This window comes from Engystomops pustulosus, chromosome 9, assembly GCF_040894005.1.
Source record: "Engystomops pustulosus chromosome 9, aEngPut4.maternal, whole genome shotgun sequence".
Classification (NCBI taxonomy): Eukaryota; Metazoa; Chordata; class Amphibia; order Anura; family Leptodactylidae; genus Engystomops; species Engystomops pustulosus.
In genome coordinates, this window is record NC_092419.1 from 45,601,862 (window position 1) to 45,628,753 (window position 26,892).

Below are 26,892 nucleotides of genomic sequence, written 5' to 3' on the forward strand. Positions count from 1 at the left end.
TGAATGATATGTGAACACCTCCTAAGCGGGGTATTGGCATCAAACTGCATCCACTTCTCTGGTAGTCTGCCAGAATGTTCTGTGACCCAACCCTACACAGAGATCTAAGGGTCTGATCACATATTAACATTGTGCACCAAAATCCGCATCAAATTCCAGATTCTGCATTCCCTATGTCATTCACATGAAGCAGGAAAACTACACGTGGATTTTTGCAAATGTGACTGCTGAAAAGAAAAAGTATGGTTATTGCTCCTGCAGATCCCGCATGGAAAAGCCGTTATTTTTTCCCATACAAGTCCAATGAAATTAGTCAGATTCTTGCACACGTTATAAATCCAAAAGGGAATCGGCACAGACATAGATAATGTGGAAGAATATCTATCACCAGTTTTCACCATAAAAAGCTGCACTCAGTGGCCCAGATTGATCAAAAAATAGCGCAGTTGCCTGAGTAATGTGCAGTTTGTAGATTCATAAAATGTGTTGCCCATTCTACATGAATCAGGCTCTTCGGCAGAATGCACCACCTTTTTTTTGGTGCACCTTTTATAATAAATAATAATCATCTTTATTTATATAGCGCCATCGATTCTGTCTGACTCTGCATGATAAATGGTTCGGCTGTGCACTGGAACCCCCCTCTGTATGTGCAGAATTTTGTTTTGCATCAGGTATAGTGCAGACGCTACACAAATATGTCTCAGACACTTAATAAATACCTGTGCAAGCAGTAAAAAGAATGTGCAACGTCACAAAAAACTGGTGCAAAGGCTTTTATAAATCTAAGTCAGTGGTGCACATTTACTTACCCGTCCCTTGCGCAATCCCTGCTGTGCATTGTCCGATGATCATGGACTCCAGCGCAATTCACTAAAATCGTGCACCCAATTTCCTGCTTCTGACGCTTCCCCGCTCAGGTCCACCAGAGTTCACCATCTTCTTCCTGGTGCATGTAATTACACGGCTTGCGACACAAATTCAAATGTTAAATCCGGCGCTCAGTCCGAATCCATCGGATCATCCAACGGCACGCCCCCCCCCCCCCGATTTGTGTCGCAAAAAAATTGCGCCAAAATCCGATCACGTGTGCCACAATCCTCTTTTAAATGAGGCGCAAAAGGGTAATTGTCGGAATATCCAAGGACCCTTAGTAAATGAGCCCCAGTGTGTGTGGTTAAAAGCAGCAGGACTGTGAAAAATCTATTATATTCCAGAATTGTGGCTGGACTTGGACTTTAGTGTTCACAGTCTCTGTTATGATTCACTTCTGCAGCAGGCTCAGTTTGAATACTACAACAGTTAGTCAGGGGCAGGGGCTATGCTGTATTCAGAGATTTCACACTGCTGTACCAGCATGCTCCACGTCCAGTTACAATCCTTGAATATAGAGAAAAAACAGCAGTTATTTATTGGTAGAAAGTCCTCCAGTGTAATGGGACTCTTTTCTCTTTGTCTTTAATAGATGAGAGATCCCCTTTCTATGACATCCAGGTGCCATACTTTCATTGTACTAACTGATGTCTAAAAAAAATCTCATTAATGCTTCCATTAAAGGGATCCTGTCACCACAGCACGCCGCCAAAGTCACAAATAGTATCTTATCTATACCGTATGTGAATAGGATCCAATTGCGGTTCTGTTTATTCTTATGCATTGCAGCTTTGTCCCAAAATTAGAAAAATGGACTATGCTGCCATCTAATGGTACAATCTAAAATTACACTATGAGCATGATCTACTAAAACTTGGTTCTTACAGTTATTATCATTTCTATTGAATATATAAAGTTGAGTGTGTGTGTATTTGTGCATGTGTATATGTGCAAGTGTATATGTACATGTGTATATGTGCAAATGTATATGTACATGTGCATGTGTATATGTGCATGTATGTATGAATGTATGTGTATATGTGCATGTGTATATGTGCAAGTGTATATGTATGTGTGTATATGTGCATGTGTATATGTGCATGTGTATATGTGCATGTATGTATGAGTGTATGTGTATATGTGTATGTGTATATGTGCAAGTGTATATGTGCATGTGTATATGTGCATGTATGTGTATGTGTATATGTGTATGTGTATATGTGCATGTGTATATGTGCAAGTGTATATGTGCATGTGTATATGTGCATGTGTATATGTGCAAGTGTATATGTGCATGTGTATATGTGTATATGTGCATGTATGTATGAGTGTATTTGTATGTGTATATGTGTATGTGTATATGTGCAAGTGTATATGTGCTTGTGTATATGTGCATGTGTATATGTGCAAGTGTATATGTGCAAGTGTATATGTGCATGTCCACTAAAGTAACCTGCACCTTTGCATTTAGAATCACAAAATTTTGCACAGATGCCTCCTGTGCCTTGTAGAACCTCACAGTTATATTTTGAGTGTAAATGGTCACCCTGCACCTTTCCAAAATAAATTTAGTCACCTCAACACCAAACTAGTACTGTAGTAGACTATTTTATTTTTCCATGTAGAGAGTTTTGTGAGGGCTTGTTTTCTGCGCATCGAATTTCACTTCATAGTGATGGTATTTTATATTCCCTGCCATGTACTGGGAAGCGTGAAAAATATTCCAAATGCAGTGAAATTAGTGAAAAAATGCATTTGCACCAATTTTTTGTGGGCTTGGCTTTCACTTTGCGCCACAAATTACATCTCTACTTTATTCTTTGGGTTGGTGTGATCATGGGGATATGACTTGTATAGGTTTTATAATATTTTCATACATTTACAAAAATTTAAATCTGTACAAAAAAAAAATTCTTTATTTTGCCCTATTCTGGATCTAATAAATTTTTAATACTTTGGTGTATGGAGTTGTGTGTGGTGTTATTTTTTGCAACTTTTGATGACGTTTTCAATGCTACCGTTTTTAGGACTGTACAGCCTTTTGATACATTTTTATTGATTTTTTTAAATATTTTGCAGAATGTCAACATTTTTGACTGTTTTCTGTTACAAGGTTAAACACCGGGAAATTCGGTTATTATATTTTGATATTTTTTGATATTTTGATTGGACATTTTGGTACACGGTGATACGTTTATTTACATTTATATCAATTCTAGGGAAAGGGGGAGTGATTTGATCTGAATTTTTATGTTTTATTAATTACATTTTTTTATATTTTTCCGACCCTCTAGGGTACTTTAACCCTAGGTAGTCTGATTGATCCTACCATATACTGCCATACTACAGTAAATGGGGATTTTACACATCATGTATTACAATGTGCAAATCGCACATTGTAATATATGGATTAAAATGAGACAGCCTTGGGTTCTTGACCCAAGGCGCTCACAGCAACAAATCGATCCTCCCCAATGTCGCTACAGTGTGCGACAATGCAAGCCAATATGGCGCCACAGGTAGCTGTATGTTTGACTCTTGTGGGGATCATTTTAGTTTTTAAAGAGCTTTGAAATATATGATATTATAAGCCCCATATATATTTATATACACATAGAGGAAGACTGCAGTACTCAAAGATTTCCATAAAAAGGATTAGTGTTCGTTATTCTTTATGTGTCCAGCCATGGTGAATACAGAACACTAATCCTTTCTATGGGAGTCTTGGAGTGCTGCCATTTTCCGTTACTTGTATTTGGATGAATTAGTCCGGTTTTGGGTGTGTACCCGAGTCTTAGCACTTTAGTGCTGCTTCATACATAGATATATATACACACACACAACATCTAATATATAAAGCTTTTATTGTGTTGTTGCATATCTGTGGTGTTGAATAAATGAAGTGAAATATTTTTCACTAACCCATTACATTTTGTTATAGCCAAGAGCAGTTGTTTTCTATCCCGGGCAACATCCAGTTGAAGAAATGTTTATATATGGCAAATGAATTTAATTAAATGTAAATGCCCTGATGGGAATATTCCTTTAACTATTCTCTAGTTTAAACTGAAGCTCACAAATCATAAGACCTGACTGCAGTGTCATAAGTAAGTGACATTTACTGGTTTATATACTCACCTTCTTCAAATCTTGTCCCCTTTCTAGAATTGTATCTTAGGGTTGTTTAGTTGTCCCATAAGAAATCAAATACTCTACAAATGAATCACCAGAGGGTTTTGTAGTATAAGAGCTGTGACACGCAGGGTGGGCACCACTAATGTTCTATCACCAATGGATTGTAACCCCCAATCATTATGTAGCCATATTATTTAGTCATTACACTGTCATGTGTGTGGTTCATGTATTTGGGTATTTAGAGTAGTACAGTGGTGGTGACAGCACTATATATCAATAATATTTGGGTACCTGTACGGAAATTGGTCGCCATATGGCAATGTTATTTGGACACCATCATATATGAAATCGTCCTTAGGTTACTCCAGTTTTATGTCCATAGTAAATATTGGAATCTGCATTTCTACTGTTAATATCCATTTTGCAGCATTGCTCATATCAGGTCCAGATTTATACTTTAACACTAGAGATGAGCGAACATACTCATCCGAGCTTGATGCTCGGTCGAGCATTAGCGTACTCGAAACTCCTCGTTGCTCGGACTAATATTTCGGCCGCTCAAGAAAATGGCATCTCCCGCCGTTGTGATTTTTGGCGTCCAGAAACAGAGCCAATCACAAGCCAGGAGACTCTGCACTCCACCCAGCATGACGTGGTACCCTTACATGTCGATAGCAGTGGTTGGCTGGCCTGATCAGGTGACCCTGGAATAGACTAGCCCCTGCCTGCGCTGCTCGGATCATTCTGTGTCTGGATGCCGCTAGGGAGAGAGCTGCTGCTGGTCAGGGAAAGCGTTAGGGTGTTCTATTAGAATAGTGTTAGGCAGGAGTGATTCTACAAGAACCCAACAGCCCTTCTTAGGGCTACAATAGCGTTATATATATATAATTTTTTTTTATTTGCTTGTGGCTGGGCTTGCTGGCACTAGTAGTGCAGCTACTACTATATTGTGACGAATTTGCAGGGAGAGTTGCGAACGTTATTTTTGGCTCTTAGTGACACACATATCCATCTCAAAAAGCTAAGTGGCACAATTTATTGGGGGTTTGATTGAATTAGGCACAGTCTGCTGTTTTTTCAAAAGTGAAAGTCACAACACAAAATCCTTTTGTGTGCTGTCAGTGGTGCAAATGCAATTTCATCTAGCTTAGCCTGCCTGCTACTGTTTAGCAAGCTAGTCTCCGGAAATCCACATTCTCTCTGCCGGTGAAGCATACTGTACGTCACGTGTGGCGTAATCTAATACGTTTTTTTGTTCACATTAGTGTCATGGCCATGCTTTTGCCCATAATTTTGGCATAATGGAGTGATTATACAGCCTCAGAGGCATCCATGCATGCTGCCCCTGCTGTTTCCTGTCCATTTCCGTGGAGTTTCCATCCTTTTCTGAGGTCCCCAGTGTTTGGCAAAGCTTCCCTGTGCAGATCCTTGGTTCCCTTGAAAAATGCTCAAGTCTCCCATTGACTTCAATGGGGTTCGTTATTCAAAACGAGCACTCGAGCATCGGGAAAAGTTTGTCTCGAATAATGAGCACTCGAGCATTTTAGTGCTCGCTCATCTCTATTTAAAACTAATTTCTTTGCTCCGTGTGACACAGACGGCTGGATTAGCACAGATTCCATTACCCTGAATGCTCACACGCTATCTACATAACTATTTAGCCATGTTACCGCTGTACCCACCTGGATTTCATATTTTATACTCTCTGGAAATCTTGTCAAAGCCGATGGGATTTGATCTAAAGGCTTACATTTTTTTTGGAATCAGAAAAGAAATCCTGACCAGGATATGAAGTTATTACAGCTGATTATGGCATTTATTATTATAAAATAGTGAACTCTTTGTGTTGCCCATTCCATCTCTCTCTGTATCGCAGCAGGAATCAGATTTACATCTCAAGAGACTGTAGAGACAGATTCTGATCTACTGATGTATGCAGGAAACATAGGACATACCCATGGAGAGGGCATATACAGAACATGTTAAAACTCTTCTTACAGCAATCACAGCATATAGCTGCCTCTTATGTGTCTAAATAATGTAGGGAGACTACTGCACCGACTCACATTACATGAGCTGCAACCCGTCCTGCTGGGCCCCACCCACCGCTCTGACTTTTTTCTATAAAGGTTTCTCAAACAACAATATGTTTTTATGTATTGTGAACCAAACATACCTTGATAATGCTGCAGCTACACTGATGCAGGTTTAATACCTGATCCCAATGGTTTTGCTCAAAAAACAATTATAAAATTTAGGACCTTGGGAAAGCTGGGATGCATGCAGGGTGCTGTTTATAAACACATTACACAGAGCTCCATGAACTGTCCAGACAGGACTAATCAGCCTGAGATGGATGACTCATATACAGCAGCTGGGGGATGGTGCAGCGATTGATTACTTCTGCCTGTCAGGGACAACACAGTGATTACATCATTACCTCATTATCATAATTTTATAATGGCAGATTTTGCTGAAAAAACAATCTAAATCAAGTATGGTAAGCCAGGGACACTTACTCATACCACTGTGACTGTGGTAATCTTCTAATATTGGTTATCTGTGGCCTCCTTTCTTCTACAACTTTTAAAATTATGCTAATGAGCAAGAAAGGATATGGGTGTGTTATCAGAGCGCCTCCATGCTTCAGTATCACAGGCTGTCACTTTCCGAAGGAGCAATTCCCACTGCTGTCAAGATTACAGGAAGTACGGGGGGGGGGGGGGCAGACCAAGATGTGCTGCTGCACAGTGTAACAACAGCTTGTGATGCCAGAGCACAGAGGGCTTCTGTAACACGCCTAGAGACCTTTTGGCTCATAAGGACAATTTTCAAAGTTGATTTTAGAAGGAAGGAGGCCATGGATAACAAATATAAGATGATTACCAAAGTCAGAGTGCCTGGATCAATGAGTAAGTGTCCCTGGTTTATCAATCTGGAATTTGATGATAGATTTCTTTTAATATGGAAAATATAACATGTGAGGACCCTATAGGACTTTTACAGAAAGTTGCTGCTACTTTTCTGGTAACTCAATAACACAGATACATTGGACATCCCAGGACAGAAGGATACTTTATATATGGTACATATGAAACATTTCTGGATTTCATTTTAATGGGGGTTTCTATAGCTGTAACTTAACTTTGGTTTTCTTTGGCTCTTAAATATGGACCTTATAAATATAACGTACTAGAAAATATCCTGTACCATGTGAGTGTGAACAGAGCCTGATAACATAATTCCTTATGCTTATAGAATTGTGAACTTTGTCTGAACTTTGGTGAACAGCCCGGTGAATGGATTGCCCTTCATGTTATTAGTGGATTCTTACAGTAGTTATGTATAAATCTTGGAAGAGGAGGCTCTATAATGGGTGCACTTAATGTGCTGTGACAGCACCCCCTCCCTGCCTGACAACGTGTTATACGGAAAGCGGAGTATCTGCACACAAGGTGAAGGAATAAAACTGTCACGCAGAATAAGCTTTAGTAGAACAGATACAGCTGGAAATGAATCATAAAACCGGCGCTGAGTAATGAGCAGAATACGGCCCACACCTGAATATAACACATCATTATCTTATATCCGGAACATAAAATGCAACTTATCTCAGAGATGGGGTTTAAAATAGCCAAGTTATTTCGGAAATAAGTTTCACATTATGGAGTATGCAATAGCAAAGTGCTTCCTATGCAACCAAAAATGTCACTCTTTGGCCATGTTTGCAACAATTACAATGTGCAAATCTTCACTTGGCCGTGAGAAGCTATAGGCAGATTGATCCAGGGGCGGACATGTAGGGGGACATTATTTGCACCTGGTTATTTTTTTCAGCCATAAAAAAAAATTTTTTTTGCGACTTTTTGTCAACTGTCACAGAAATGTCTCAAGGACCTGCAAAATGTCACAAAATGTCTCGAGTAGTCTCCAGAATGCAAGGGCAAGATGTAAGGCTGCCTTCACGTTTTCTTTTAACGCATGAGTTTTTAAACGCATAAGAACAGCGGTGAAGAGGAGATTTGCCTAATTACATTGCGGTCCACATTGCATTTTCAAAACGCACACATTGGAGGTCATTTACTAAGGGCCCGAATTGCATTTTTACGGCAGGTTACACAAATTTTACCGTTTTGCGCTGATTTTCCCTGAATTGCCCCGGGATTTTGGCGCACGTGATCAGATTGGGGCGCATCGGCGCCGGCATGCACGCGACCGAAATCGGGGGTGTGGCCACCGGAAAACCCATCAAATTCGGAGAAACCGCCGTATTTTTTTTTTTTAAATGTGTTGCATAACACGCGCTTACCTGCACCCGGCCTGGCTTGGTGAACTTCAGTGAACTCCGACGGAATTCAGCGCAGCAGCAACACCTAGTGGGCATCGGGGGGAACTACTTTAGTGAATCGCCGGAAGACACGAATCAGCGTCAGAGAACCCGCTGCTGGATCGCGAATGGACCAGGTAAGTATATCTGCCCTATTAAGGCAATGTTCACAAATGCCTTAACATCATGTTACTGCATGTGTTTGTTAATGTTATTTTAACGCAATATACAGCAGTATAACTAGGCAAAACTTTTCTTCTCACATAAAACACATATCCGGACAAAATGTTTAGGTTGAGGAAATTCAAATAATATAATGTTATCATACAAGGGATTCAGCAACAGCTCTGCCACATGTTCGTGAATATGTAGAGTCAAGCATAGAATCATCAGATATCAGATGGCTCTTAGTAACCTATTAGTAGCCCTTTTAACCCTCAAGCCCTTTTTTGTTTTTGCATTTCCATTTTTCACTCCCCCATCTTGAAATATCTGTAACTTTTTATTTATAACCTATACACACATGTGTGTGTGTGTGTATATATATATATATATATATATATATATATATATATGAGACACTGTACTGTGAGTAAATGGCAAATCCTGCATTTACAGCCAGGAAAAATCATCAAAATCCATGGGGAAATTGAGCCAACAATTTTTCACCAATCCAAATCACAATTTTAAGCCAAGGGTGAAAGGATAAAATCATGTGTTTTTTTAATTGATGTGCTATTTTATTGATGTATTGATAAAGGTTCGGTTTTAGTTCACCCTTTCACCCTTGGCTTAAAAAAAATCATTGTGAGTTTCTATACTGTAAAAAACAGTAAACTTTGAGGAGCCCACCAGGATATAGACTAGGATGGACCGGGGCAGTATAGAGAAAGAAGGCAACAGTTGTGACTGATTTATACAGTCAGTGATGTCTATCTCTGCTATATGCAGATCAGCCCTGATGTGCAGTACATTTATTATAGCTATATTTATATACTAGACATATTAAATGCTGGTATATATTTATGTGCATTACATACATTTCTGGTATATTTGCATTATATTCACTACAAGTACATATTTATGTATTGGTAGTGTTTACACTCACCGGCCACTTTATTAGGTACACCATGCTAGTAACGGGTTGGAGCCCCTTTTGCCTTCAGAACCGCCTCAATTCTTCGTGGCATAGATTCAACAAGGTGCTGGAAGCATTCCTCAGAGATTTTGGTCCATATTGACATGATGGCATCACACAGTTGCCGCAGATTTGTCGGCTGAACATCCATGATGCGAATCTCCCGTTCCACCACATCCCAAAGATGCTCTATTGGATTGAGATCTGGTGACTGTGGAGGCCATTTGAGTCCAGTGAACTCATTGTCATGTTCAAGAAACCAGTCTGAGATGATTCCAGCTTTATGACATGGCGCATTATCCTGCTGAAAGTAGCCATCAGATGTTGGGTACATTGTGGTCATAAAGGGATGGACATGGTCAGCAACAATACTCAGGTAGGCTGTGGCATTGCAACGATGCTTAATTGGTACCAAGGGGCCCAAAGAGTGTCACCACCACCAGCCTGAACCGTTGATACAAGGCAGAATGGATCCATGCTTTCATTTTGTTGACGCCAAATTCTGACCCTACCATCAGAATGTCGCAGCAGAAATCGAGACTCATCAGACCAGGCAACGTTTTTCCAATCTTCTACTGTCCAATTTCGATGAGCTTGTGCAAATTGTAGCCTCAGTTTCCTGTTCTTAGCTGAAAGGAGTGGCACCCGGTGTGGTCTTCTGCTGCTGTAGCCCATCTGCCTCAAAGTTCGACATACTGTGCATTCAGAGATGCTCTTCTGCCTACATTGGTTGTAACGGGTGGCAATTTGAGTCACTGTTGCCTTTCTCCTCTGACCTCTGGCATCAACAAGGTATTTCCGCCCACAGAACTGCTGCTCACTGGATGTTTTTTCTTTTTCTCTGTAAACCCTAGAAATGGTTGTGCGTGAAAATCCCAGTAGATCAGCAGTTTCTGAAATACTCAGACCAGCCCTTCTGGCACCAACAACCATGCCACGTTCAAAGGCACTCAAATCACCTTTCTTCCCCATATTGATGCTCGGTTTGAACTGCAGGAGATTGTCTTGACCATGTCTACATGCCAAAATGCACTGAGTTGCCGCCATGTGATTGGCTGATTAGAAATTAAGTGTTAACAAGCAGTTGGACAGGTGTACCTAATAAAGTGGCCGGTGAGTGTATATAGAATATGTGTATGCTCAAGTATTATGGGAGAGATGTATCAATGCAACATTTACGGAAGGTTTTGGAACAGTTTTAGGCTGTTTTCCTACTCTGTGTCCTTGGTAAAGGGGCATGCCCACGACAGAATTCAATATTGTGATGCAGCAAATTAGACCAACTAATAGGAGGTGCAAAGTATGACTCCCCAGTCTTATACTGCACCAGATTGATCATCCAGTATCAGATACAGTGATTCATCTGGAGCAGCAGAGATTTGGTTCTACTCTGCACTGGTCTTAAGACCGACACATTAATACATCTCCCCCATTGTGCGAGATGTGGACCTTGGCAAAGGTTTTGGCATAGGGGACCCTGATTCGAAATTTGCACTGGGGCCCATTACAGTCTTGTTACGCCACAGACTATATGCATATACTGTGTGGTTCATGATATAGTAAGTCCATATAAAGTCCAACATGAGTCCAGTGTAGAAATTCAATACTACTGGTGATATGACGGATCTGAAGAGGAAGGAGACACCTGAGTAATGGTGCATAATGCAGAAATGTTATGTGGCTCTTCACCGATGCAGTGATGTATTCTCACATAATACATAATTTGTAGAAGCTCTTACCACGTCAGCTTCATTTTTCTTTGTGCTCTCATGATGAGTCTCATGAAATGGTTTCTGCAGTTTACTGTAAACAATGTGGAATTGTTAAATAATAGAAGGAAACCCGGGAGAGCAGCAGCCACAGGACCAATTGCCAGGAGCAATGTTCCAAGATGAGCGGAGATGTTTCTCCACTCACCGCTATTAATTACATGCAAAAAAATTGTCTGCCACCCTCCCAGCAGGTACATGGGGACTTTGTCTATGCTGCACATGACTGTACTGGTTCTGTTATATTATATATGTGGTTTATTTTATTATCAAGTTCTCCAGATGGCTCTATATTGCACTACACTAACCTGATCCATGTAGAGATGTCCTCATGTAGACACTGTACATGGCAGCATTAAACTAATAATATAATACATATTATATAACTATGTGCACCCATGGGATAAGGGATTAATGAAAGCATTCATACTGTTTACTGTAATCCAGGCCTACATATCCAGTAAAACCATTTGGAAGTGAATGAATCAATCTCTTGACATTATAGACTAAATAACATAACATAAATATTGCTATTTGAGAAATCAAAATCATGACATCATCATTGCCCTTTATGACTTAACCATGTCTCAATATGACAACAAAATTGCCATTTATGACATTAACCGCTTACCGACAAGTGCAGTAACTGTATGTCATATTTCAATTAAAGAAGGAATAGAGCAGGCTCATGGGCTATGCCTGCTCTATACACAGCGGTGTTAGCTGCATTATGCTGCTAACACCCACGGCTGACACCTCTTAAGTACCGCCATCAAATGCAATGGCGGCAACTAATTGACATAATAGGATGTGGTAGTTTATGTCACAATGGGACCTATTGATTTCATAATAGGGTATTATATTGTAATGTAGGGTAATTGCAATTTCATAATAGTGCTCATTGATGTCATAAATTGGCATTTTCAAAATGGGCATTGTCATATCACAAGGGGTCATTCTAGTGTAAAGGAAGAGCATTGCTTCCTAAAAGAAATATATCATTGTGATATAATAATGGGGCATTTGTTTGCCATAGTCAGGCATTGTTATGTCTCCCGTGAAAACATAATGGGCTTTGGGATAAAATAACCCTATGGGCATTGTAATTTTAAAATGGGAAAATGGGATATAATAAAGGGGAATTGTAATGTCATCCTGTGGCGGTCCAGTATCCTAGTGGCCTTCAGAGGTCATGCCAGCCGTCCTTCAGAGTTCCTGCCAGCCGTCCTTCAGAGGTCCTGCCAGCCGTCCTTCAGAGGTTCTGCCAGCCATCCTTCAGAGGTTCTGCCAGCCTGCCTTCCAAAGGTCCTGCCTGCCTTCCCGTGGTCCCTGTGTCCCTACCTTGGCTGCCGCCGTGGGCCTGGTCGCACCCGTGGAGCGACCTGGTGACTCCCGCCGCAGCAAGACCATCCCGCTTTGCGGCAGGCTCTGGTGAAGACAAGGAGTTCACTTAGACTCCGCTCCCGGGTGTGGCTAAGGTTGTTATCTCCTGCGGTGGTCCAGGGAGTCCACTTACTTAGTCCTAAGGGACTAATCCCCATAGACTGTGACAAATATCTGGCAATGTGATGTCATAATAGGCGTTACGAGGACTTAAAGACATTTTGATGTTATAATTGGTCATTGCAATGTCCTAATTAGCATTTTTATTTCTTATTGAGCATTGTGATATCATTTTGAGCATTTAAGATATTACTAACAGGCATTATGATGTTGTAAATGGTCATTGTGATGTAATAATGTGGAAATGTGATGTCATAATGAACATTTAGATAACACAAACAGATAGCACAAAACAATACTTGCTCTTGCCATGCATGTCAAATAGCTTAGAGCAGTTTGAAACTTTTTTGGGGACTTCTCTTAAGAGCCAGTAAAGGCCTTAAATATAACCTGTCATTTAAATTAACCCACACAAAATCAATACTGAATTAAAAAGCATTGTCTTTATCCCTAAATGGTTCCTTTACATGGCTGCATTGTTAAAAAAAAATCAGTTTGTAAACTTATATGCAACGCGCCTGATGTGAGTCCAATAACACTCAGCGGGTCCTGCATATTAAATTTTACTTGCATTGTCCTGCCTCCTTGTTCATTGTTGATTGACAGGTCTCACTGCTAGGAGATAATGTTGCATGGAACATGGAGAGAGCTCGGTTACGTCATTAGGTATTTGAAGTCATCTAAGGTCCTTTACCCGGTAACATTTGCAACGTCTACCCCATGTATGTATTTGATTACATGAAATCACAGCAGCCACAGTAGATGTTGCAAATGTAACTGGGTAAAGGACCTTAGATGACATCACCCAGGTCACATGACATTTGGTGCTGAATGCTAAGAAGAGGCATTGGACATGGGGAGGAGTAAATGGGAGGGGCTGACTGAGCAGGACACCTCCCCCCTATGATGCCAGGAAATTTTACATAAAGTTGATTTATGGTGATATAAGGGAAACAATTTTTACCAAAGAGAAGACTATCAGTTAGTTAACCGCTTAACAACCTGGCCCTTTTTTTTTCATTTCCATTTTTCCCTCCCCACCTTCAAAAATCTATAACTTTTTTATTTTAACATGTAAAGAGCTCTGTGAGGCCTTGTTTCATGCGTAACAAATTGCACTTCATAGTGATGATATTTAATATTCCATGCCGTGTACTGGGAAGTGGTGAAATGGTGGAAAAACCACAAATAGCACATTGTAATGAATGGGTTAAAACGAGACAGCCTTGGGTATTCGGAAGACCCGAGACTGTAATGGCGACCAATAGCCGCTCCACGTTGACGTCACGCATGGGCACAGCCATCTTTTTGAAGCACTGATCAAGGGTGTTACCGGTAAGTGCAATATACAGTAAAGACTTACTGGCTATTGAGAGGGCTCAGCCCATGACCCGTCTCCATGCACTCGTACCCCATGTGCACACTTTGAAAGGGGTTAATAGGGCCCTCTGGTAACACGTCACTAGCTGTATTTGTGAAAAAAGTGGTGACAGGTTCCCATTAACAGAGAAAAACTCCTCAAAGGCAAAATTTAAAAAATTAAGATAAAGGGGCTCATTTACTAAGGGTCCGCAGTTTCGTCGGGATTCCAGAATATTTCTGATTTACCCTGAATTGCCCCGGGATTTTGGCGCACGCAATTGGATTGACTCGCATTGGCGCCGGCTTTCACGCGACAGAAATCGGGGTGCGTAGCTGTCGGACAACCCGACGGATTCTGAAAAAATGCGGAATTTAAGAAAGACGCAAGATCAGCACTTACATGCACGGGACGAAGAAGGTGAACTCCGGCGGACCTCAGCGCAGCAGCGACACATGCTGGATATCGGGCGGAAGGACCTTAGTGAATCCCGGCAGAACCGAATCAGTGTCGGACAACGCACCGCAGGATCGCGACAGGACCGGGTAAGTAAATGTGCCCCAATGTTCTCCAATGACTAAGTCAAAGAAACAAGCTGCAATGGTAAATACATTGAACAGATTTGTATTCTTCTGAGGGACTTCAAACATATGTTTATGTGGTTTTGTTTTGCAAGGGTCCAGACATATACGAGTTGTAGGAAGCTACTACAGGATAACTGCGCCATCAATATGCAGTCACCTACAAACAGCATGTTATACACTAATACCCACTGCTAATCCTAGTATTGCTAAAAGGCCCATAAACAACCTTTCTGTTACATCATCTATAGATGCCACTATCAGCATCCAGTACAAAACTATTATGAACATGAGTAAAAAAAAGGAAAGAGGGTAAAGAATTAACGAATAGAACAATGGAAAAACAGAACCAGAGTCCAGTATGCGCTTTCTCTTCATAAACAAAGTGTCAGAGCAAACAGTATGAGTACAGGGGACATAGACAAATGTTCTGCGCTTTCACCTATTGCGACAGCTCAGCTATTATGTAAGCGTAAGATAAATTAATCTGCTAGGAAAGAATGTAAAGCATTCCCAGTCCCCGCACTCTATGTCATCTCCAAGTGACAGGTCTCCAGCGTTCATTATGAGAAGGTGCAGCTGTGAACCACTGGGATTCATTCTAACGGACATACAGCATCTTTAAGGTTGTCATTTTTCTGCCAGACTCTTAAGGAGGTAAGGCTTTAAAAAAAAAAAAAAGCACAGGAAGGGTTAAAGGAGGTTTCCAGAGGTTGAAAACATAGCTGCTTTCTTCTACAAACAGCGCCACTCCTGACCATGGTTTGTGAGGGTATTGCATCTCAGCTGTATAGAGATGAACAGATTGCTGTTCCAATCTGCTATACCACCCGCTACCCATGGTCAGAGAAAGCAACTATGTATTTCAACCTAGAAATGAACTAAGAAGATTCTTAAATCAATGAAAGGGCATCATTTACATTACAAAAATATCAGCGAGTGCAGTGATGGCCAACCTTTTAGACACCAAACTACAACCAAAACCCACATATTTTTTGCAAAGTGCCAATGCAACAATTTAAGCAGAAACTTATTACTCCCTGCTCTTTCATGGGTTTAAATTGTAAAGGGCACCTGAGGACATCAATACAGTAGAAAGAAGGAGAGGAATTTTGGATTATCAGTCTAGCTTCCTTCTAGAGTCCTGGGCTGCCCGGGACTAAAAGAGTCCTTGAGTCCTGTCTGGCGAACTCTGCCCTGGGGTGATGGCAAAGGTGCCCATAGAGAGGGCTCTGAGTGCCACCTCTGGCACCACTGAGCTAGTGGATGTGATCAGGAACTACTGCCACAGGAAGTACAAGATGCCACCGGCAGCATTAAAGTAGTATTACAGGCATTTGTTATCATTGGCACTGTGATTCTATATTGTAACGCACAGCCCGAATGTCTTGTTAGATAAATTAATGAGTGTCACAAATGTCAAATAACATTCATGAAGGGGTTTAGAAGTTGATTGACTTGTCCTTTGTTTGTCTAATTTTGCACCAAAAATTGCACCAAAAAAGTGTTGGGAAACTAGAATTGCAGGGGAGTTGTTGAGATTAAATTGAGGGAGAAGAAAAAAAGTCAGGAGTGTCGGAAAATAACCTAAATTTATATTATAAATTTTATATTATAAATACTGCTCACATGGTGCAGCAACAAAAAAATGCAAAAAAACTGGAACAAAGCTAATAATAAATGCCCCTATTGTAGATTCAATAAAAAACTCATGTTTCCATTTCCCTGGATGTCCCTGGGTATTGCAGTGCAGTTCTGAATGGGGACCATGTCCTATTACAGGCAAGTTACCTTCACAATCACAAGGACATTTCAATGCTGTGGGCAGTCGGTGAGGTCCATTTGCACTGAGGTCACCTCTGAGCTAGTGATTAGTGCAGGAGACACCGACCCAGAGCCAAAGACACAACAACAATGCTGCTAAAGCTTCCATCTGATCAGCAGGGGCCTGACCAATGGTACCGGCCAATCATGACAATGTGGGTCCCATTCCTCCTACTTGACAAAGTGAGGGTCCACAGGATGCCTCACTGCTATTTCTGCTATTTCTAGGACTCGCCATAATTTTGAACAGAGCATTGGGATGCTCTGTTCAATATCATGGTGAGTCCTAGAAATAGCAGAACACTGTAATGTCCGAGGATGAATAGGAGTGTCGTGGATGGCAGAGCTATCTATGTCTAACTTTCTGCTACATCAATTTTGTGGAACAGGGCCCCCTTTCTTATGATCAGTGGGGGTCCTAACAATCAGATTTTTTCCCCTATCTGGCATCAACATGTAGCGCAGCAAATACTGACCCTTTCTATTGTGTCCCTCACTAAGCATACTATTGCTGAAAAGTTATAGGGTTATACGGTTTTAAAGCCTGAGATCTGCATATGCAAATTTACCTTAACTAGTCACAGGCGGTAGTTTTATCTAGTCAGGGTCAGCTCCAGGTTTCAGTAGGCCCCTGGACGACAGGGCCTCAGTGTGCCCCTTTGCAGTGAACTCATGTGGCGGCATTAAAAATTGAGAAACTAAAACATGGTTATTTTATATACAGCCCCCCACACCCCCTATGGATCCCAAATAAGTACAGCCTTATTTGGGTCCCTAGTAGCCCTGGGCCCCGGCACGTGCCCAGGTATGCCCAGAACTGGCACCGGCCCTGCAGTAATTGTGCTAAATCATGCCCTGTGAGAAATGATTGGCATTACCTAAATCAGCAATATGCCCTCCCAAGCTGCCAGCCATAACTCGCTTGATTTAACGCAATGGCGTCTGGTTTCCGCCCATCCTACAGATACGTCAGATTTGAACCTTTGGTTGAAAGATTAAATTCCACAAGGAGAATCTGTAACAAGCCAATCACCGCTCTTGTTTTTTTCCTTATTAGCCACCAGTGATTGTGTAGCAGCTTACCGGGGTCCTGTGTGCACCCAGTCTTAGCAGTTATTACATGTAGGAAATGCTTTGTAGAAATTAGATTTATTAATCCCTTCTGTGCATCTTTTACTCTTAATACGGTTGTTTCTACATCCTGCTTTCACATACAGCTAAAATTCATGCAGCATATCTCCCATATTTTCATACATTGACATATAATAAAATCCTTAAAAGTAAGTTTTTAAACTTACTACTAACATCTCCTACCACACCATACATCATAGTAAATCACCCTAGGTGTGTTACTGCTTGTATCTCATGTGAACTTGGCTGCGGTTATTCAGTGAAGGTCATCTGGCAATAATTTTAGGTCTACGGCAGCTCCACTCCCCCCTCCCATAATAGATCCAGAGTGTAGTTTCCAAATACACCCTCCAAGCACTCCATAACACATAGTGTAAGAAATCCAGCCCTCTCCTGTGACTCAGCACCCTATAAACCAGGGATATAGGGAGAGCTTTCAGCTAGACGCTTCTAATGTTTCCCAACTTGGTCCAACCAGAAGCCGCTCTCAGATTTGGCAGCTGCGTTGCATATAAATCGTATTGATTTTTGGGATTGTTTGTATCCAGCTGACAGCAACAGTGACTTCTTTACATAGGAACGGTGCTCAGAGGTAAGGCGGATCTTGAATGTGTTTGTAAACTTCTGTACGATGTAGCAGTGCTGAGTGCAACAGATGTAGCTGAATGGCCTTGAACAACTAGTCACATGTTCTGTAATATGTTATTTTAGATGGAAATGTAAGTAGTATGTATACACTCAGCCGTCTCTCTAATTTGGGTTTAGCTCTGCTACTTCTGTGTACTCTACATTAATAGTTAAACCACATCATAACAACAGGTACATTATCACTCGCAAACAGAATCAATGAGTTGTAACAATTCCAAATATTCAATGTGACAAAAACAGAATGTCAGTCCCCTAGCGCGTCTGGCCTTCAAGCGCTCTCCAGTAGCTGTCACATTTTTGGCAAGCAGAAATGAATGTGAAGTATTGATTTACATCCACAAACCTACGGGAAGTGCATTCTTTTATGGATTTCACCACTCGGTTGGAAATTATTGTTTGTTGAGGTTAAGTAAGAATAATACAAGGTGATTTTTTTGCAACAAAAAGACAACGGATTGATTTTCTCCCCACATGTAAAGACACAATTTATGTTCTCAGGTAGATTATGTTGTCTGGTACATAAGAGGAACTCTTCCCATTAACTAGATTATTGCTGCAGGTCAGGATTTCACTGTTTATTGATTGGAATATATACATTTTTTTCAGAGCTGTAACTTTATTTTCTAAACTAAATTTGCATCCAGTGTGTAGCACATGTATGCTGTTGTATACATAGCAACAGATTTGCCCATTAAGTACGGCCATCCAACTGCATGGAACCCCAAAAATTAGGGTTCTCACCGAGTGGTGGTAAGGAGGTTCTCCCAGACCAATTGATTAAAAAACAGTCGCTTTGGGGAACAAGGGAATTGCAGAATGAACATTACCTGACATGCTTTAAACTGTATCAGTACCTTTAGGACACCATTGCAGTTTAGCAATGGACTCCGCTTAGTGTGGATTTATACATTAGGAGGTCAGTGCTTGGACCAAATCCACCTTGCGTACATATACAGGCAATCCCCGGGTTACATACAAGATAGGGTCTGTAGGTTTGTTCTTAAGTTGAATTTGTATGTAAGTCGGAACTGTATATTTTAACATTGTAATCCCAGACAGAACTTTTTTGGTCTCTGTGACAATTGGATTTTAAAAATGTTAGGTTGTCATAAGAATCAAGATTAACACTAAAGCTTCATTACAGACACCTGTGATAACTGTTACAGCTGATCATTGTAGCCTAGGACTAAAGTACAATAAATTTCCAATATCCAGTGGTCCGTTTGTAACTAGGGGTCGTATGTAAGTCGAGTGTTCTTAAGTAGGGGACCACCTGTACAGTGAAGTGGCATATTATAAGGCACTATTACATTCAGAACATTGATAAGAGTTGTGCACTAGCCAAGATTGTGCACAACTTTCTATACTATGTGGATGAGTTTCAGGTACCCTGCAAATATACAAATTCCTCCATTGATATATGGGAAGGAGATTCCTGAATCTCTGCACTTCCTTCAAAAAAACTTGGAAAAAAAGGAATTTCTCCACTTTTGAAAAAATTGTTAGATTTCATTTTAGTAAAAACTGGGTCTCCTGCAATAAGAGTACTGCACGTCACTGATCGGTTTTAGAAAGCCTATGCTGGCAGTAGGTTAGCAGCGACTGAGGGACTACGGACTTGCCTCTTCTTTCCGCACTGAATATCTATTCAGTGCGGAAAGAAGAGGCAAGTCACATTTTATCGTTTTATATCATAAAATTTGGCCATTGTTTCAGCAATTTCTTGAAACGTGGATTAACTGCTGGTATTGCAGTGTGGATTGCCATACTGTCATATACGGTAGGGAAATTACAGAGCTGAAATATTATCATGAGTACAGTTTACCGCTGCTGTTCATTGGGTAAAAAGGGAAACCTTGCACCACATTTCACTTTGGTTGGGCGATGAAATGCAGCCACTGCTGGTCTGTGATTCAGGGACCGTCCATGGAAAGCTTGTGAATATGATATTTCTGTTAAGTCAATAAAGATATCATTCCTTTAGCACCTATATATATTTTTTATATTTAACATTACAGAATCATTTCTTTTGGCTAACACATACTTCCACTCTTTTCCCAACACACTTTCAACATTCAATTCATTTTTTCATTTTGTTTTTATTTTCTAACTACAGCATGCTATGTTATTGTATCATTATGTATTATTATATACGTAATACATACATATATTCTTATAATGGTGTGGCCTCACTCTTTTACTCACGCTTTTTAAATTACTTCTTTTCCATTTTCCCTGTACTTTCATAACTCACTCCTTTTTTGGAAAATATGATGATAAACAAATTCTATTCTCTCTTCATTTAAGCTTTTATATCTATAAATGAAAAGAGATGACAAGGAAATAATCAAGCTCAGAATAAATCATCACCTTTAATACAGCTAGAGACTGGGTCCAATTTCATGCACATTATGATCCTTGTGATGTGGATTAGTTACAGAACAGTCATGTTTATTACAGAGGGATCTAATAGAGTAGGACATTGTTGAATTAGTCCTCCGGGTGATGCTGATGTGAATGAACACAATCTTATTATATTTGTAATGATTATGTAATTTTCAAGCTTTACTGTTATGAATAGACTTGTGATTAGATTATTTTACACAATGTAACTCTCATGTGATAAACAATAAGCATAAATAGCATTAAAATAATCACTAAATCCCTATAACAATTGAGTATAAAAGAGGAGGCGGAAAATTTGGTTTGGAATAAAAACATTTACTAGACAATTTGATGATTCTATGCAGTAAAATGATTCCAGTTACAGTGGGACCTGATAGATCTTTAAAGAACAGATATAAAACACAGAGGTAGAAAACCTCAAATAGCAAATAAATATTGCTGCCTAGACTTTCTGAAAATTTATCAAATAATACATTCTGATTCTACAATGTAACAGCTTTAACAGAGAAGATTGAGTGGGTTTAGAAATTTGGGGTAACGTCTTTGACTATCCACCAATTTTACTGTAATTTATACCAGATAGAAGTCTTATCTGAAAAAGAGGCAAAAACAAGTGCAGCCATGTCCCTGGTGCCCCAATAAGCTAATTTGCACAATAACAAAAAAAATCATATTGATAGACTGAGTTTTCTCTAGCATGACTGATCATGTACGTTAATGTCCCATTTCAATGCATATATTGAATTTTATATTTTGTTTGTCCAACAAAATATCTATATTTTTAGACATTTTATAAAAATTACTCAAATCTGTAAATCAAAACATTAGCAAATTGAAGGCAAATGTTTTTGGGTGAAAGAAAAGACTTGAGATGTAGCGGAGAAAATAATGCCCATGCATTGCAGAGTTGAATCATTTGTGCCTACTAAGTTTGGATATGGCCCCAGTCTTAGCTCCCTAAGTATAGGGCAGCAATGATTGCTGTTGTCTTGTTATACTTTCTCTACACTCTTATGGTGTCATGCAGAGTTTTCACTTATTGGGGTGTGAGTACAGCATGGAGGTGCCAGTCATAGACCCTACAGCTGCTTTCTGTCTAGCAGTGAGGCCGGCGTGCTGTGCTAATGTACACTGTCACATCCAGTCTTACTGTCTGCGGGGCTTCTGGAAGCACTTTAAAAAACGTCATCTAAGTTGTAGCAAAAGTAAGCAAAACTGGGCAGCAGGAATGGAGAACAAAAAGCATCATCATTATCATGTGATGATATGCGCTTGTGTACATCTATACTGCAAATCTGTGGACATCCAGGGGGCTGCCCTGTTTGCTTTGTCAGTCAATCAGTCTTTGTGTATTTTGGGCTAAGACTGGCTCAAAGGAAGAGAGCAAACAGGGTGAAGTAGAAGAGGGAAGGGGATTAATAGTTAGTGGATTGGGAAATTATTTCCTGGTGAATAAAGACAATTTTATCTTTAAAGTAGGTTGCCAGATCTTCAGCCCCAAGGTCTGTGACGGGTGGCAGCACCTTTGTGTTAGTAAGAGTGAAAGAAGAGCCTTTTGGGATTGAGAGAGAGGATATTAGATTAGTGAACGAGACCTGTTTAGCAAGGTGAAGCTAAATTTTAAGTGTATAAAGTCTGCATATGTGCGCAATATTCTCCAAAGATGTTCAGCAATCCTGGAGCACTGCCGAAGGAAATGTATTGCCTATGAAATCAAATTGCATACACCCAACTAAAACATTACAAGTCTATTTAAATATTCCAGTTATAGTTCTGCACAGCATGATTATATCAGCCCTTTATACTAGATAAATACTGAGCCACTATAGCCCAGGACCTACGTCTATAATCACTGCTCAGCAAGGGACTTGAATGGGATTGTATGACAATACCAAACACAGCCCGGTGGGGTTCCTGGAAAGAAAGATATTGTATAAACTTTTAAAAATAATCCTCTTTTCTAAATATAAAGCTTTGTCATGTATAAAAGATCTATAAATGCCATACAATGGGGTGCTGCCTTTTGGGCTGTAGTTGCCATGAATGTGGAAGGTTTTTATGACCATGGATTTAGTGGTTTTATTCTAAGTAAACGTATGCATGAACCTGAAAAGGGATCTGTTCTTCATTTAGCTGTTAATTGCTTATTTTTCATGAAAAAAGACTTCTAAAAAATATGCTAATGAGCCTCAGGGATTCCTGTGTCTGTTACAGAAGTCTTTTCTGGCTCTGTTGACTATCACCAGCTATCTGGCAGGTGAAGTGATGGAGGAGGTTGGCATAAGCGTAGAAGGAAGGTGGGATTATTTAACAGCCAACTGAATCAGAAAGTGCTTCTGTGACATATCCTAGGAGCCCCTGAGGCTCATTTATATATTTTTTTTTAAAAGTCCATTTTCACAAAAAAATAAGTAATTGAGCCAACGTGAAAGTTTGCTTGGGTGAAAACCACTAAATCTATGGTTGATTTCGTTTAAGCCACTCTTTTTGTAAAAACCTTTGACATTGATGGTAACTACAACCATGATGGCAGCAGCCCAATGTATACCAATTATAGATTTTGATGCATGACAAAAGCTTTATATTTATAAAAGTGGATTATTGTCAGGTTTATGCAATATCATTCTTTTCAGAAACCCCACTAATTATGTCTATAGGCTCTCTTTGGTATTGCAGCTCAGTCTCACTTCATGAGGCTGAGCATCTACTAAAGACATAGGCCCAGGGCTATAGTGGCTCAGTATTTGTCTAGTACATAGGGCTGATATAATCATGCTGTGCAGAAGTATAACTGGAATCTTTCCAAGGACGTGTAATGTTTCAGTTGGGTGTAGGCAAATATATTTCATAGACAATATTTGTGTTGGAGCTGACTTTTGTGTCAGCATGATGTCTACTGACGATGCAGTCTTCTGGAATGTATGACTATGGCCAGATCTCCAACCACCCCAGATATGAATGACAATTAGTGTGTTCTGGAACCTCCAAGGTCACCTTCTCTGATTTAATCTTTGCCGTAAGCTCATGAATGTAGATATAAAGAAAGTTAGTCCTTCTGCCGCCATTTATGAACAATTCTTACTATTTTCGACTTTCATTGGATAGGACATGGCATCGCCGGTCAGACACCTAAAGAACCAGCAATATTGGCAACTGAAGAATGAATGCAAGAAAGCAGGAAAATTGTTTGAGGATCCAGAATTCCCAGCAGCAGCTGAATCCTTATTCTACAGCAAAGTATCTCCAGATAGAATAGAGTGGAAACGCCCTGGGGTAGGTGATGTTCATACAGTCAACAATACCGGGCCACATTTACTAAGGGCTTTGAGCCTGTTTTCTGTTAGACTTTGCACTTTAATTTTAGGCATAAATGGCTTGCACAGGTATTTAAGAAGTGTCCGACCCACTGTGGTGTCACATGTGGCCATTTTGTGGCGCAGCTGCGCTAGGCACCATGCGACAAATTAGGGGGCATTCTTGTGCTCAGTCAGACCGAGCGCCAGATTTTACATGCAAATTGTGTTGCATACCCTATATCAAATGCTCTGGACATATGTAATTAGACCGGTGTCTTACCCATGGTACGTGAACGGTGCGGCAAATGGACACCCCAACGCGCATTTTACTCACACATCTTACATAGAAAGAGCACTGTCAAGAGTTAGAAATCTGTTCTTTCTGGAATAGATGTTCTGGTTTGGCTTTAATCCCACAACATATCGTCAGACTTCTTAAAAGTTATGCTTGATGTTAAGGGATCTGCCTTACAAGGTAGCTAAAAGAGACATTGTTTTTCTTATCTCATCTTGGGAAAACATATTTATGTATTTCCTAGAATCCCACAGGAAATACCCATGAATGGCTGTAATTCTCCCCACGGCTGCAATGCTGCCTTAATTGGCAAAGTCTCCAAAAGGAGAATTCCCAACTACTTCCCAACCGTTGTCAGAACCCTATCACTCAGCCAAAACAGGTACGAAGTACTGAAGAGACGCAACCCAGTTGAAACAGTTCTGTCCACAGTTGGGAACTTGTTCCATTTGGAATAAATGTACCAGTTTGGCTTTAATCCTGCATCATATCATTAGGCTTCCTGAAAGTCATGCTTAATGTTAAGGGGACTGCCTTACAAGGTTGCATAAGAGGCATTGTTTTCCTTATCCCATCCAAAGGCTGGAATGATGCAGAAATTCTGGGGTAAATTAGTTGCAATACATTTTGATTTGTGGTAGGTTTAGGGTGGCTTTGTGGTGTATTGCCGTATCCTGTAGAGAAACAGCTACGCAGCAAAGTTACATGCTGCTGATTTTAGGATCCATCAATTTCCACATGGAAATCAACATGAAAAGCGTAGATTTCAGCACCCTGTGGCAGATGAATCTTAGACTGTTTACTTTAATTTACTTATGATTGATTTACTTATAGATGCAGGCTTTGATAGAATTAATCACATCACAAGAAACTATGGGATCTGTTCTAGCATCAGTTTACCTATAGACTTTCTTATCTACAATGGAGATAACTTATGCCTTGAAGCTAGGCAAATGTGAACACAACTTGCTGCGTCATATAAAGACAGGAGACAGGCAGCTTTGATACAGATCACCTAGAGCAGTGGTTCTTAACCTTGTTTGATGTACCAAACCCACCAGTTTCTGATGCACATTCACTGCACCCTTCTTTAGTCATAAATCAAATATTTGTGTGTCTTGACCACCATGGCGGAGGCTCCGCAAACCCCTGAGACCGACTTACCGAACCCCGGTTAAGAACCACTGATCCATTCACTTACTGACATGTTCCAAATCACCTACAGACAGCCAGCCATATTCCCCATAACCTACAGACAGGCAGCCCTGTTTTACTATATCAGCTAGAGAGATGCCGCCATGTTCCCCATCACCTAGAGATATTAAGCCATGTTACAGATCTCCTAGAGACAGGCAGCCACGATGAGCATTAATTGGAAAAAGGCAGTCATTTTACACATCACCTACTGACATGTTCCAAATCACCTACAGAGAGGCAGCCCTGTTTTACTATATCAGCTAGAGAGAGGCCGCCATGTTCCCCACTACCTTGAGATAGGAAGCCATGTTCCCTATCACCTACAGACAGGCAGTCATGTTCCCCATCACCAAACAGACAAGCAGCCATGTTCCCCATCACCTACAGAAAGGCAGCCATGTTCCCCATCACCTAGAGACAAGCAGCCATGTTTCCCATCACCTGTAGACAAGCAGCCATGTTCCCCATCACCTGTAGACAAGCAGCCATGTTCCCCATCACCTAGAGACAGACACCCATGTTCCTCATCACCTATAGACAGGCAGCCATGTTCCCCATCACCTGTAGACAAGCAGCCATGTTCCCCATCACCTATAGACAAGCAGCCATGTTCCCCATCACCTATAGACAAGCAGCCATGTTCCCCATCACCTAGAGACAAGCAGCCATGTCCCCCATCACCTATAGACAAGCAGCCATGTTCCCCATCACCTATAGACAAGCAGCCATGTTCCCCATCACCTAGAGACAGGCACCCATGTTCCTCATCACCTACAGATAGGCAACTATGTTCCCCATCACCTAGAGACAAGCAGCCATGTTCCCCATCACCTGTAGACAAGCAGCCATGTTCCCCATCACCTAGAGACAGGCACCCATGTTCCTCATCACCTACAGACAGGCAGCCATGTTCCCCATCACCTACAGATAGGCAGTCATGTTCCCCATCACCTAGAGACAAGCAGCTATGTTCCCCACTACCTACAGACAAGCAGCCATGTTCCCCATCACCTACAGACAGGCAGCCATGTTCCCCATCACCTACAGACAGGCAGCCATGTTCCTCATCACCTACAGACAGGCAGCCATGGTCCCCATCACCTACAGATAGGCAGTCATGTTCCCCATCACCCAGAGACAAGCAGCTATGTTCCCCACTACCTACAGACAAGCAGCCATGTTCCCCATCACCTAGAAACAGGCAGCCATGTAAATATACAAGCAATTAATGTTCTGACCACAATGAAAATCAGCACCATCATTTCTGGTCCATTACATGGATCTCACGCATGTCAGTACTTTACTTGACTATTATGTAGTCTGTTTGGATGAAGTCTTGTCTGCAGACTTTTTTATTTGTTATCTAATTTTCCTAAAAATCTGAGGATGTTCTCTACAAAACAAAGTAA

General features: G+C 40.7%; 1 protein-coding gene across 2 annotated transcripts in view; it reads left to right on the forward strand.

Moving 5' to 3' along the window:
* The first annotated feature begins 15,250 nt into the window (after positions 1-15,250).
* CAPN6 (calpain 6) overlaps positions 15,251-26,892 on the forward strand; it is a 42,579-nt gene continuing 30,937 nt past the window's right edge. The window contains exons 1-2 of one of the 2 annotated variants that reach the window (XM_072123058.1): positions 15,251-15,343; positions 23,801-23,968. In XM_072123058.1, the coding sequence (XP_071979159.1) occupies positions 23,804-23,968 (165 nt within the window). In that variant the 5' untranslated portion in view covers positions 15,251-15,343; positions 23,801-23,803. Of the gene's footprint in view, positions 15,344-18,006; positions 18,234-23,800; positions 23,969-26,892 lie in introns of those variants that run through there. The other variant, XM_072123057.1, reaches the window with a different exon arrangement.